Source organism: Ahaetulla prasina, chromosome 1 (genome assembly GCF_028640845.1).
Source record: "Ahaetulla prasina isolate Xishuangbanna chromosome 1, ASM2864084v1, whole genome shotgun sequence".
In the NCBI taxonomy this organism is placed as follows: Eukaryota; Metazoa; Chordata; class Lepidosauria; order Squamata; family Colubridae; genus Ahaetulla; species Ahaetulla prasina.
In genome coordinates, this window is record NC_080539.1 from 92,149,850 (window position 1) to 92,164,485 (window position 14,636).

General features: G+C 38.0%; 1 protein-coding gene across 1 annotated transcript; it reads right to left on the reverse strand.

Annotated features, from left to right (window-relative positions):
* Positions 1 to 816: 816 nt before the first annotated feature.
* LOC131190905 (acetyl-CoA acetyltransferase, cytosolic-like) lies at positions 817 to 11,844 on the reverse strand. Its single transcript, XM_058168442.1, has 9 exons — positions 10,858 to 11,844; positions 9,770 to 9,904; positions 9,020 to 9,201; positions 7,414 to 7,531; positions 6,544 to 6,687; positions 4,438 to 4,560; positions 2,791 to 2,945; positions 2,061 to 2,171; positions 817 to 1,066 (listed from the first exon to the last, which is right to left on the reverse strand). Exons 1-9 carry the CDS (start codon positions 10,910 to 10,912, stop codon positions 899 to 901), a joined length of 1,191 nt encoding a protein of 396 aa, XP_058024425.1. The 5' UTR covers positions 10,913 to 11,844; the 3' UTR covers positions 817 to 898.
* Positions 11,845 to 14,636: the final 2,792 nt, after the last annotated feature.

Below are 14,636 nucleotides of genomic sequence, written 5' to 3' on the forward strand. Positions count from 1 at the left end.
CCATTTCTAATCCAATGATTGGTATTTAGGGCAGCTTTTTGCAAGCAAAGAAGCTTTTTGTATTTTTGCACAGATAATCCTTGACTTGCAACAGTTCATTTAGTGACCAATTACAATGGCATTGAAAAAAGTGACTTATGACCATTTTCACACCTATGACCGTTGTAGCATCCCCAGGGTCACAAGAGGCCAGGTGAGGCAAAGGGCCCCTCGATGTAAGTGACATCGAATAGGCCACGCCCATCCAGTCACATGAACACCCAGCCACACCTACCCAACTGGTCAATAGGGCAGAGAACCAATCGTTAAATTATTTGAATCCCACCACTGCATATTTTGTATTGGTATCAGTATTATAATGCAGAATGTAAAGGGGAGGAGGTTGGAAAAAACCAGAGAGCTTCAACAGTAGCTACCACCAACAAAGTCAAATTACAGCCAAACACTTAGCTTTTGGTGCGTTTCTTGTAAGTATTTTGCTACCGAGAATGCAGCAGAATACAAAAACCCATCCCTTGTGTACACACAAACTGTGGTCGTAGCTTTCTGCTAGTATTGGAGAAGGGGGGGAAAGTTATAATGCAATGGCTGTTTTTCTCAAAGGCAGGATGAAGTTATCTAGAGGATAATAATAGGGTATGTATAGGCTGCCTTCTGCTTCTAAAAGAGTCAGTGGATCTCTTGTCTTCATTAGAAATCTGAGGCAAGAAGAGACCAAGTTGGGGGTGTTACTTGGAACCCTGACAGATTGTTGAAGAAAGTTCTACTTAAACTGACAGCAGGATGCTTAGATTTTACCTAGTATCAATATATAGGTATTGGTTAATATTTCTTTATTACTTATTAATAAAGATGAGTCATGTTACAAATCGATATAAAATCAAAGAAAACTTTCCTTTTATCTTTCTACACACATAGCTATGCCCATTCCTCCTCCTATACATAAAGCTGCAACTCCTCGTTTTCCACCTGTTCGTTCTAGTGAGTGCAGAAGTGTAACTAGGATTCGACAACCAGATGCTCCAAGAGGGTGGCCAAGAGCAACAGCCCCACCTTCAATGTTAACCTGCAAAAATAAATCAATAAAACATCAGAAACATCAAATGCTTTCTTAGCATTTTTTTAAACAAACACCTGCTATTTGGCTATTCAATTTTTATTCCCAGCCACTAAATTGGTGGAAGGAATGTTCTGCTGTGACTACCAACTTTACTGCTCACCTACACCTAGTACTGGAGCTATCATAAAATGGTGATTATAACTTCTATAACAGGTTTTATTGTCAGAAAAATAACACTCATATCCAGCCCAAATATTAACCAGCAATTACAAGCCACTGATTCTGATTCCACCCCCTGGGGAAATGGAAAAAAAATCCAATCCCTTGTAGGAGAGCCCTTTAGTAAGATTCTTATCATATACCCCTTTAATCTTCTCTTCTACAGCCTAAATATATCCAATTCCTTCAATCGTTCCATGCAGAACTTTGTTCTCTGAACTTGCTTTTATTTTTTGATGTCCTTTTTTACTGCAATGCCTAGATATGTTCCTTTGGAAGTGCTACTAGAAGTCTACAGCTCAACGTAAGCTTTGTTTCCAAAAGTCAATGAAATGTTATTTGAATACTAGCATCACTGAGTGCCAAATTATATCTGATGTTCAATAATTCCTTGTGTGTCCAATCAAATAATTAAATCAATTCCTTGTGGGTCCAAACAAATTTCTTGTGTGTCGGTCTAATCGCTTTGGCCAATAAAGAATCCTAATATGTCTTTACATTTAACAAGCAGATTTTTAAAAAGTAAACGTAAGATTCTGAGAGGTTCTGGATCACAGCACGGAGAATGATAGGCTTTTAATCAGTGATGTACCAATTTGATGTCCTGCAATTTATTTCAATTGACAAACTATTTTGAATATTACCCTTCCCATCCCATCTAGCAAATATTGCATGTTTGCATCAAACAAAATATATTTCAATGCTCTGTTCATTTGGAGCAGCATAAATAAACATTTGCAGTATTTGGGGTATGGTGCTTTTATGGCATTGTTAAACATACCTTTTCTGGCTTCAATTTTAGTTCTTTTATTATTACGGCACCTACGATAGCAAAAGCTTCATTAACTTCATACAGATCCACTTGATCTAATGTCCAACCAGCTTTTTCTATCTACAAAAGATCAACAAGCTCGTTCAGTTAACATGGTTAAAAATCATGGCTGAATTCTGTTAGAAAATAATGAGTTCTATTTTCTCCCCGAAAAAATATATAATTATTTGCCAGACTTAGAAATAAATGAGGCTCTGGTTACAAATACAGTGTTTGCTTGTAAAAAACAATTTGATGCTCAAATCAGTATTTAACATATGGGGCTGAAATAAACTCTAATCTGGAATTTGAACACACATAAAGGGTAGGGCCACAAATGGATACAATTCCAATGTCGCCACTGATACTGGATTTATCCCCTCCAATAGCTATGATAAAAATTCAATTAACTCTTGAGAGTTCAGTCTGCACTAATGAACAATGCACTTTTGTTTTCTTTCCACAAAAACGTATGTACACGTGCACAAGTGCATACACAAACACACAGTTAATATCCAGAAAATATACCTAGAAAAATTCCTTAACATAGAGAATTAATGAAACATTTATTAGTTATCATAATTCAACAGGATTGGAACAGGCTATATATATTATGATCTGAATATACTACGCTTAAAAGCAGTCTGATTTTCAGAATTAGCAGATTAATTCAGTGGAATGGACCCTGTTCCCTACTTACAGCTTTTCTTACTGCCGTGATGGGTGCCATTGCCATAACTGCAGGATCAGTGCCAACTTGAGCCGAAGACACAATCCGTGCCAAAGGAATGAGATTTCGTTTAACTGCTTCTGATCTTTTCATGAGAATGACAGCAGCGGCACCATCGTTTATACCTGAAGAGAAAAACAAGGGAACCTAGCTTTAAAGTATCTAACAAAGTTTGATACTTCTCCAGATATCAGTTTTGCCCAGCTTTATCTTCATGGATATTTTTTATCATAAAGCAATAATTTCCAGTGGATGTTTTTCAATTTGGCAAGGATGAGGTATAAGCAGGGGTGAAATGCTCCCGGTTTGGACCAGATCAGCCGATTCGGTAGTGATGATGGGTGGTAGTTCGCCCAGTCACTCACTTGCCACTTATTTCTGGCTTGCTCGCTTTTCCCACCCAAATGATAGGAATAGGTTGTAAAAAATGCTTTTAAAAGGTTAAAAAAGGCTCTGATGATCACAGCTGAGCCGTGCGATCGTCAGAGCCTTTTTTTTAACTTTTAAAAGCATTTTTTACAAGCTATTCGGCCGAATAGGTAGTAAAAAATGCTTTTAAAAGGTAAAAAAAAAGGCTCTGACAATCACAGCTGAGCTGCACGATCATCAGAGCCTTTTTTTTCTTTTAAAAGTATTTTTTACAACCTATTTGGCCGAATAAGTTGTAAATAAATGCTTTTAAAAGTAAAAGAAAAAGATCACACACCACAGCTGATCACAAACACACCTGTGCGCTATTCTACTTACCCCATTCCTCCTTTTGGCGTTTCCTGTGCACGGACCTCGCATTTGGTGCGTGGTATACATTGCATGCGCACGCGCAGCGCGCAGCCAGCAAACTGGTACTAAACCGGTTCAGATTTCACCACTGGTCATAGGAGAAAAAGAAATTTCCCCTGGAAGAGATCTGAGATCTGATCCCTTAAGCTAACATGGTTTTCCTCTGAAAAAAAACCTCTTAACTTTTTAGGTTAGATATATTCCATAGATGCTTTATAAAAAGTAGAAAGTTCATTTTTTAAAAAAATTGAATTTATATCCCGCCCTTCTCCGAAGACTCAGGGCGGCTTACACTGTGTTAAGCAATAGTCTTCATCCATTTGTATATTATATACAAAGTCAACTTTTATTGCCCCCAACAATCTGGGTCCTCATTTTATCTACCTTATAAAGGACGTCAACTTTGGGCCTGGTGGGTCAACTTTGGGCCTGGTGGGACTTGAACTTGCAGTAATTGCAAGCAGCTGTGTTAATAACAGACAGACTTAGTCTGCTAAGCCACCAGAGGCCCTCTTCAATATTTAATTGAAGAATACATAGTACCAGAATCAAAACTTTTGCAGTTGTAGTTAATGATCAGTAGCATGGTTGTTTCTTCTTTTGTGTGTTTTTCTTTAATTTAATGTACTTTCTATATGGTCCTTTGCATTCTTTGTCCAAGACCTTACTCACACACCACCACACTCCAATAATTCATGTTTCTTACACTAAATCCAAACTGTACCAATTGAATTAGAAAAATGTCCCCCTTATTTTTCATCCTTAATAAAATCAGATTGCTAAAACTGGAACAGAACCGATTTTATGACTTATCTTTAAATTGCTCAACAAACCAACCTGAGGCATTTGCTGCAGTCACGGTGCCTGTCCCATCGGTTATGAAGCACGGTTTCAACTTTGACACTGTTTCTAGGTTGCACCCATGGCGAGGATGTTCATCAGCTTTAACTTCTGTGGGGCCTGTCAAAAACAGCAGAAGCCATTTTATATTTGGTGCAAAAAAAGGAAAGGTGGAATTTTCCTATTGGTAATTCTACTTCTCATGCTTTTTCAACAAAGATATGTACTGCCCTTACCGATGGCAGGTAACATCTGAAAAACTCTCAAAAATGTATACGAATGTGTCAAACATATGTTGGAAATGTAATCACCCTGAAGGTACCATTTTTATCATTTTTGGTAGAAATGTAAAAAGGCTAAGAAATCCTGGAATCAGATATGTACCTTGATTCAGACAATTCTTGGAACCCGCAATTGAAACCAGATATTTACTTTTAGGCTTGATGGATACATGCCTTGAAAAAAATGGGTCTGTTTTTATTTATGATAACACCAACAAGACTTTTGTATGCCACAGGGATAGAAGGACATACAGATCCTGGCAACAGAAGAACTGATGGTGAAATGAATGGAGTTGGCAGAGATGGTGAAACATTTTGATCAAAGAAAAGACTATTGTCTAACTTAGAAACCACTTTTGGATTTTCCCCTTGAAACCAAGACAAATGAAACTTTGATTTTGGCATTTGACGATCAGAACTGTTTTATGATTATAGAAATACTGTGTGTTACTGTTTGTCTTGGAGTAAGTGGTCACAGTATGTCACATATGTATCTCTACAAAAGAAAGTGGCAAGTTGTTTGTTCCCTTGATTTTTTCTTTCCTACTTCTTCATTTTTCTCTTTCTTACATTTTATTTTTGTTGAAGGTTTTATTTTTAAAAAAATGCACTGCCCTTCAATAGAGAATGGTAGAGGGGTCATTAGCAGTAGCATTTTATCCTGGAACTTTATGTCCAGTTCATGAGCTATATGCTTTTTGTTATTAAAAAGTGAAAAGTTAAAGGTTCCCCTTGCACATATGTGCTAGTTGTTCCTGACTCTAGAGAGCAATGCTCATCTCCATTTCAAAGCCGAAGAGCCAGTGCTGTCTGAAGACATCTCTGTGGTCATGTGGCCAATCTGACTAAACGCCAAAGGCGCACCAAATGCTGTTACCTTCCCACCAAAAGTGGTCCCTAGTTTTCTACTTGTATTTTTTAACGTTTTTAACATTTTTTAACTTTCAAACTGCTAGGCTGGCAGAAGCAGGGACAAGTAACGGGAGCTCATCCCATTACGCAGCGCTAGGGATTTGAACTGCTGAACTGCCGACCTTTCGATCAACAAGCTCAGCCTCTTAGCCACTGAGCCATTGTGTCCCCATTAAAAAAAAGTGGTAGCATGCTTATTTCTCCCTTTTTATGACAATGACTATTAGCCAACTTTTCAGTGACTGCAATTTCCCACACTCCTTAATTATATTTATTCTAGCCTAGGGATTAGAATACATAAACTGAATTCATGTATTAAGCCATAGAATTCTGCACTGGGGCTTAAGTACAGTATGAACGCAATCTGTCGTTTGATTGATTTTGGGTTAGCATAAGAAGCAAAGTCCATCTGCTGTGATTTATTCAACAGAATACTATTAACCAAATTATAGCATAGATAAATATATTAAACTCATAATAAAGTCACAAAAATGGATTTAGGATGTCTTGAAATTAACTCACAAGAAATTTTAAAATTCAGTGGGATTATTCTTTAAATTACCATCAAATGAATACATTAAAAAAAACACATGTTACTGAAACAGGAAGAAACTTTGGTTCGATCTATGAACCACTTGAAAACTGACATTGTGGCAGCAGTGAACAATAGATGACATTGTTAGATGTTTATAATTGGGAGCACACAATGGTTACATTCACAATTTCATCTCCATCTAGCAATAAACTAATTATGTCTGAGGTTACTAAGTGTCTTTCTCTTCCCAATACATTAATTATTCTAACACATGAAGAAGGAAGAACTGAAGCAAATAAAAATGAATACAAAGTTGAAATTATAGTTAGAAACATATCCCATCCCCTTGTCCAATATGTCAAACTGCTCACTGACCTCTTCTAGAAGGTACAACAACAGGTACAATCTCTTTATCAAAATATCCACACTTCTGGGCATTTTCTGCCTTGTTCTGTGACATTACAGCCTGTTGATCTTGTTCCTTTCGAGTAACCTTCCATTGTTTGGCCACATTTTCAGCTGAAACAAAAAAAACCAAACAATAGATACTCTAATCACAATGCGTCTGAATTTAGTTACTATATACTTATTATATTTATTACACTGATTCTTCTAATACTGATAAGAGGATGCATAGTTTACAGCATGTAACGTTCACCCATTCCCATCAGTTTTGAATTGGGCTTCGTTGGAAATGTACTTCCAGTGAATAAATGAGTGCACAACACCATAGGCAAAGAAATGCAATTCTGAAATCCTGTGAGGTTGATCCTACTTGATTAGGTGATTAGTACAAAAGAAGTTATTGAAAATCAACTGAGCAAGAGGTGCAAATGGCTGCAAAGTGCTGTATGCCTTTGAAGATTACTTACAACCCTCTCTATGTGGTTTACAGAGTCAGCATATTGCCCCCAACAATCTGGATCCTTACTTTACCGCCATCAGAAGGATTGAAGCCGGGAAGAATACAACTGCCAAACTGTTGGCAATCAGCAGAAGAAGCCTGCAGCACAGCTCCTGCACCACGGCTCCTAAGCAGGTATTTCCATGTTTTTGCAGTGTGTGGGTACAGGGATTCATTGCAATTGCAGCTGGCAAGCCTACATTGAAGCTGGACATTGCTCAATACTTTTCCTCCCATCCTTATAATTCTTGCTTTCTGTCCACTCTTCCTTTTTCTGTGGAATAAAGCCGGGACACACTTTCATCCAATCTTCTTGTAAATGCTATTTTCATGTGGCTTACCTGTAACACCCATGTGATAACAGTAGAAGGCATCTGTCAAGCCATCTATGATAATACTGTCTTGCAAAGAGGTTTCTCCCATCTTCACCCCATTACGCAAATGAATGAAATGAGGAGCCTGGGGAAAAAAGACATTTTAACACATTTGAGACATTGAAAGCAACTTTCTTTAGAAGTGGATGAAAATAATCTCTGGGGTGCCCATTCTCAATGTAAGACCCTTCCATTCATCGGACATAAGTTAATCTAATATAGAGAAGGTATCCCAACTCAGTTGTAGAGCACATGCTTTGTATGCATGAGGTCTCAGCTTTGATCCCTGATATTTCCCATTAGAAGAATCACATGGTATGTATGAATGAGAAAATGTGTAAGAAAAAAGAAGCTTCCATATTGTTTCCTCCTGGATTCTAGCTGGGAAGAAGGTGAAAGCTTGAAATAAGCTAAAGAATATTTCACTTTAAGAGTAGAGGCATCTGCAGCTGAAAGAAATATACATATTCACTATATGCACAATAATCTCCCTGCTATTTTTTTATCAGAAGCAACAGTAAGACAAAAGGATCAGAAGAACTGTTTGACTTCTGCCATGGACGTTTCAGAAGAAATTGTGCCATTCAAATATGAAATATCAGGCCAATGTCCAAATGCCATCAGCATGAAGGAAAGCCCAGCAATGGCATTCTTTCTTTCTTGATTGTGTATGTGTCTATCATGTAACTCTCTCCCTCCCTCCCTCTCTCTCTCTCTCTCTCTCTCTGTATACACACGTAATGATAAAAAATAATAAAGCTAACCGTAACCCTATGTACACTCACACACTTACAATAAACAGATTCTTTCCAGTTATCTTTCCCTCTGGCCCAACTACATTCCTTACTACTTCTACTCATATATACTAGAGATTTAAAGGCGAGACTAACTTCAATTCATGATAAATCATGGTTGGAATAACTCAGGTTTGTTTAAAACAGAAAGACCCTAGCAAACAAGCTACATATTAGTTATCCAGGATCATTTAAACCACAGCTATACAATCCACCTTATTCCCCCCAAAATGACTACTTGGGTCTATGTCAACTTAGTTTCCCGTCAAGGTTTAGCAATAACCCGTTTTTCCTGTAAAATTGTTACTCCTGCCCTACAGGTTTTTTGGGGACATTCTGGCGTGAATAGCAGCTAACCCAAAGCCCTAACACGTCTTACTTGTTTTGGGCTGAGCATAAAGTGCTAAGCAATTTTTTAGGACAAAGTGCTAATTCTTCTGAAGAAATGAGATGGTTGTGTATGGTTTATTTTTAAAAAACTGGACTATGCTTTATAAACTGGGCACAGTGTAATTGGACTGGACATGGTGTAATTATAGAATAATGGGATTGTTAGGGACCTTGGAGTTATGCCAAGCCTCAGCCTACTGAAGCCCAAGCTATTATGGTTGCGGATGTACCTGGTGAGAAAGAAGATGTTCTTCATAAAGGCTCAATGTACAGCTTGTGTATTCTTTAATGCAATAATTCTCCCATGGGAATCATCCTTCCATGCTTTTTCAACATAAGCGTCTTAGGAGCAGCAATCCTTAACTTCTGTGAACATCAAGCAGCCTTACCTTGCTCATGTTTTCCATACCACCAGCCACCACAATACTGGAATCTCCTGTCATAATAGACTGAGCCCCGAGACATACGGCTTTCAGGCCTGATCCACATATCATTTGACAACTCCAAGCTGGTATCATGTATGGAATCCCTGCCCCGACACTCGCTTGTCGAGCAGGATTCTGGCCAGCACCTACAGAAATAAACACATAGGAAAGACTATGCAGGTCCTGAAACTGGAGAAGGCTAAATTAGAAGGGGAAAACACTAGAAGGAGATCTGAAGCAGTAAAAGTATGGGTTAACAATACAGGCAATTAGAACAGAGGGTCACGTTAGTGATTTAACACAGCCACAATTGTGGGAAAAGAAAGCACCATGACTTCTTCATTACTTTCCTGTCCTTGTTTGCCACCACCCACTCTTCTCTGATGTATGCGTGCATACTTGGAATCCCTACTGTTCCCAATTACAAGTAATGGGAACTGCAGAAGGAGAATCTATGCAAGAATAAGAAGGAAATATCAACGTTGTTTCATCTGCTATTTCCAGGAACATTAGACATTGCTACACAAATTGCTAGTTTGGAAGATTGACCTTGAACATATGGGAAGAAAGAAAGTACAATTTCCAATAAGTAAAACTAAAGAACCATAATTCGTTTTCTCTCTCTGTTTAGTTTCTGCATTACAAAAATGCAAAGAGAGGCCATAAATGGGATCCGGATCAAAATCCTGGATAAATGCTACATCAAGTTCATACCTGCAGCCAATACTTGTCCAAGTATAACTTCAGATACTTCTTTAGGATCAATTTTTGTCCTCTCCAACAATTCTTTAATGACTACTGAAGCCAATTCATGAGCATGCAGGGTTGACAAGGCACCATTGAAGGATCCTAGATAAAATATAAAAATAAGAAATAGGTGTGTTTTAATTCTACTCTGTTCCCTCTTTTCTTTTCTTTCATTGTATTCCTCTTTTAAGCATTCTAGATAACATATAAAGATTACAATTATAGGAAAATATATTTTCATGGGTATACTTGGGAGTTAAGATTTATTTATTTATTTATTTATTGTTTAAATTTCTATACCGCCCTTCTCCCAAAGGACTCAGGGCAGTTCACAGCCAAAGTAAGACAATTAATACAAAATTATATACACACACACATACATACATACATATACCTAAGACAAATTCCTTGTGTGTCCAATCACACTTCGCCAATAAAGAATTCTATTCTGTTCTGTTCTGTTCTACTCTTAGAGCGATTTCGCCTACTATTTTGCATACGGCAGTTAAAATTAAATCTCGTTAAATTCCATCGGACTTCCAGAAATACCGTTTCCAATCTGCTATCCCAATAGTTACTAATAAGTTAACTAAGCAGTTAACAAGTCCCGTATCCTCCCGCCCTGGCATTCTACAGTTCTCCACCTCTTCTCTCAGTACAATTCCAAGCTCGACTATCACGATCCTACCTCGGCTCATTTTCTTACCTTTTTACCACGGGCAGAAAAAGTACAGGATTTCCTCCCATACCGGGCAGCATAAAAGAGGAAAAAAATGGGGCGAAGGCAACTTTCCCATAGACATCAGAATGAATGGACCATTTAAGGTTTTATTTTTATTTATTTATTTATTTTTGTCGCACAGTATATATAAGCATAAGCATGAAACAACTATACAGCACATAAGCATATATATGAGTATGAGTATGTAATAACTATATTAATTGGATATAACGAAGGAAAACAATGGGACAGGAACAAGCGGGATGTCAGTCCACCAAAACGCCCCTTTCAGAGCAATCCGAGATCGGGGCAGGAAATGGCCCCTTCTACTCACCGACCGGGGTCCTTGCAGCAGCAACGAAAACGACGTCCTGGTCCCTGCGATCCATGATGCTTCGAAGGGGCAGAATCACCTCCGCTTCTGCAGCCGCGCTCTTTGCCGGTGCAAAGTGCCTCGCGCCTCCTTTAGACTCGGGCAGCGATGGCCACTCTAGTTCTCATTGGTTGCCCCGGGCCCCGCCCACCTCTTACTTTGTAACGACATAGCTATCTCCTTCCTTAGTAGAGAGCATGATGACTTAAATCAATCTCTATGAAATGTATTATCAGAAAATCGTCCTGAAGGTTAATGACCGTTTTCCTACCTGGCATATTTTGTGTGGAGTGCCTCCAAAATACAAAGTCAAAACCAAATTGCCTAACTTCTTGGAACGCCATCCTGATACCATCACTGGGACTGGACGAGGCCATTTAATTTTCATTTTTGCTGTTTGAATTGCAGGTGGATTTTGCAAAATGATTCAAGGATTATATGAGTACTTATATGAGTACCACCCTTCCATACTTCCACCTCTCACAATACTTGACAACACAGTATCAACAGTAGAAACCTTCAAATTTCTGGGTTCTATCATATCGCAAGATCTCAAATGGACAGCTAACATCAAAAACATCATTAAAAAAGGACAACAAAGAATGTTCTTTCTGCGCCAACTCAGTAAGCTCAAACTGCCCAAGGAGCTGCTGATCCAATTCTACAGAGGAATTATTGAGTCTGTCATTTGCACCTCTATAACTGTCTGGTTCGGTTCTGCAACCCAACAAGAAAAACACAGACTTCAGAGGATAATTAGAACTGGAGAAAAAATAATTGCTACCAACTTGCCTTCCATTGAGGACCTGTATACTGCACGAATCAAGAAGAGGGCCGTGAAAATATTTGCAGATCCCTCGCATCCTGGACATAAACTGTTTCAACTCCTACCCTCAAAACGACGCTATAGAGCACTGCACACCAGAACAACTAGACACAAGAACAGTTTTTTCCCAAAGGCCATCACTCTGCTAAACAAATAATTCCCTCAACACTGTCAGACTATTTACTGAATCTGCACTACTATTAATCGTTTCATAGTTCCCATCACCAATCTCTTTCCACTTATGACTGTATGACTATAACTTGTTGCTGGCAATATATGATTTATATTGATATATTGATCATCAATTGTGTTGTAAATGTTGTACCTTGATGAACGTATCTTTTCTTTTATGTACACTGAGAGCATATGCACCAAGACAAATTCCTTGTGTGCCCAATCACACTTGGCCAATAAAATTCTATTCTATTCTATTCTATTATGGCTCAGCTCTCCTAGGCCCAGTCCAATACTGCGCAGAATGCAGTACTATCTAAAATGGTTATCTGAAATTGGCATAAAGTTTGCTTTCCGCTGTGTAGGAGTGATCCTTTTTTCAAGATTATCGATTTGTTTGTAATTCAATTTTGCATGTTTTTGCTTTTCTGAAACAGCTGGAAAACTATTAATGAAATGTTTCAGGAATGACCAATTTGTTCCCAAGAGTCATTACTAACAAAATATTTTTCTACAGGATATGTTGGCTAGTACTGCACAAGTAGTTTGAATAATGTTGAAGAACTGGGATTAACTGGGTTTATAATCAGTTTTACTTGCGTTCCACATAAGCGATGGGATGTCACGTACTATGTCATGATATTACATGTTTCCTTTTGGACATCTATGTTGTTGTGATAGACTTCCTAAAGGATCAGAAAGTTAAGTTTCAGGCTATGAATAACACTGCTAATTAATTCAATCAGCAGGCATACAGTAGATAATGAAAGTATAATCTATATGATTCTAAAGGATGGAAAGAGTAGTTAGTCTTTGTTTTAGCAACTGTCATGAATGTACTTTGGAATATTCTGAATGTGTGCCTCTTTGGATGTTAGCATTGTAACTGTTGATGTAAGAGATGACTATTTGAACAGAAAAAATCTGAATCCTTAATTGGGGACACTGATTATTTCAACGTTTTGCTGCCATTCAGTTCAAAAAGGTTGATTTACTAACCTTTCTATACTGTATGTTTGATGACATGACTAGGAATTCATCCTTACTTTGTGTAAAGCAAATGTTTCTAGCAGTGACTTGTGACTTTATACTTTAGAATCAGGTTATACTGCAAATTGGGATTCTGAAGGTCATTTAACTATCAAGTCCTATTTTCTGCTTTATCCATTGTGGCGATCCAGTCTTCATTTCAGCACATGCTGCATTTCAGCACATCCTCATTGTCTCTCTCCATTATTTTATCATATATTAACCCAGATATTAATAGAATTTTTCTTGTTTGAATTAGGGGTCATGGGAACAGCTTGCTATAGGAGAATTTGCAAGGTCTCTTCTTGTTATTCCAAATACATTAGCAGTTAATGCTGGTCTAATTCATCTATGCCAGGGGTAGTCAACCTTTTTATACCTACCACCCACTTTTGTATCTCTTGTTAGTAGTAAAATTTTCTAACTGCCCACCGGTTCCACAGTAATGGTGATTTATAAAGTTTATCGTCGTCTGCGCATGCCTCTCGTGCATCATGGCTTGGGTTTGGGGTGGGCGCTGGCTACCAGCTCTGCTTATCTGTTACAGCTGGGTGGTGTGGGGGGAGATGCGCGAGCTATTCTGGGACATGGCTGTTTTGTTTGGGGTCGCACTATAGCGCCATTTAGTTTCACTTACGTAACATGAACTAAACTTATGTGCAGGCAATACAAATAGTATATTTTCAGAAATTTAAATTGTCACGGGGAATTTTATGAAAAATTAATGAAAATGTTTTTAAATAATGCTATGAATTTTTTTTAAAAAGTCAATTAAATTTAAAAAAAAAAGGAAAGTGCTTCAGGTTTTTTTTTAATTTGAATTTATATCCCGCCCTTCTCCGAAGACTCAGGGCGGCTTACACTGTGTTAAGCAATAGTCTTCATCCATTTGTATATTATATACAAAGTCAACTTTTTATTGCCCCCAACAATCTGGGCCCTCATTTTACCTACTTTATAAAGGATGGAAGGACAAAACCCCTACCACCCACCATGAAAGCTGGAACACCCACTAGTGGGCGGTAGGGACCAGGTTGACTACCACTGATTTATGCCATGCCACTGCAATCATTGTAAATACACGGCAGTTGCCAAGCACACGAAGTTTGATCACATGACTGTGGGTATGCTGCAGCAGTCATAAGTGTGAAAACTGGCCATGTCATTTTTTTCTGTGCCATTGTTTGAATACTCATTAAATGAAAGGTTGTAAATCTAGGACTACCTCTATAGTATGGATTAAGTTCCATTTAATGACATGAAGAAATTTCTAATAACTGGAGTTTTTTTAGTTAGCAGGACAGATATACTAAGGATTACATGGAGGAAATACTTTTGTCTGAGGTGATCAGTAATATTGATAATGCACACCAAGTCATGTTTGGGCACTAATCATAATTACAGTACTTATCCTTCAAACCTATACTAACCTATACAAACCTATACTATACCACACACTTGGCCAGTGAACCAACAACTTTTATTGTTGGCTGGCATCACAGTGACCTTTGTGTTCATTGGCCATCTGACACTGACCTGTTCCAGTTATTTTTTCCATTTTTATTTTAATATTAAAAAAAATGAGGTGGCCCAATCTGAGTCAAAGATACTATGTGTGTAAGACAGAGAAAGGTTGAGCTTTCTGCATTGCACTGGCATTCCTGGGGGGGTATTTGGTGCCCTGAGCATTAATTACCAAAAGAAACATCTG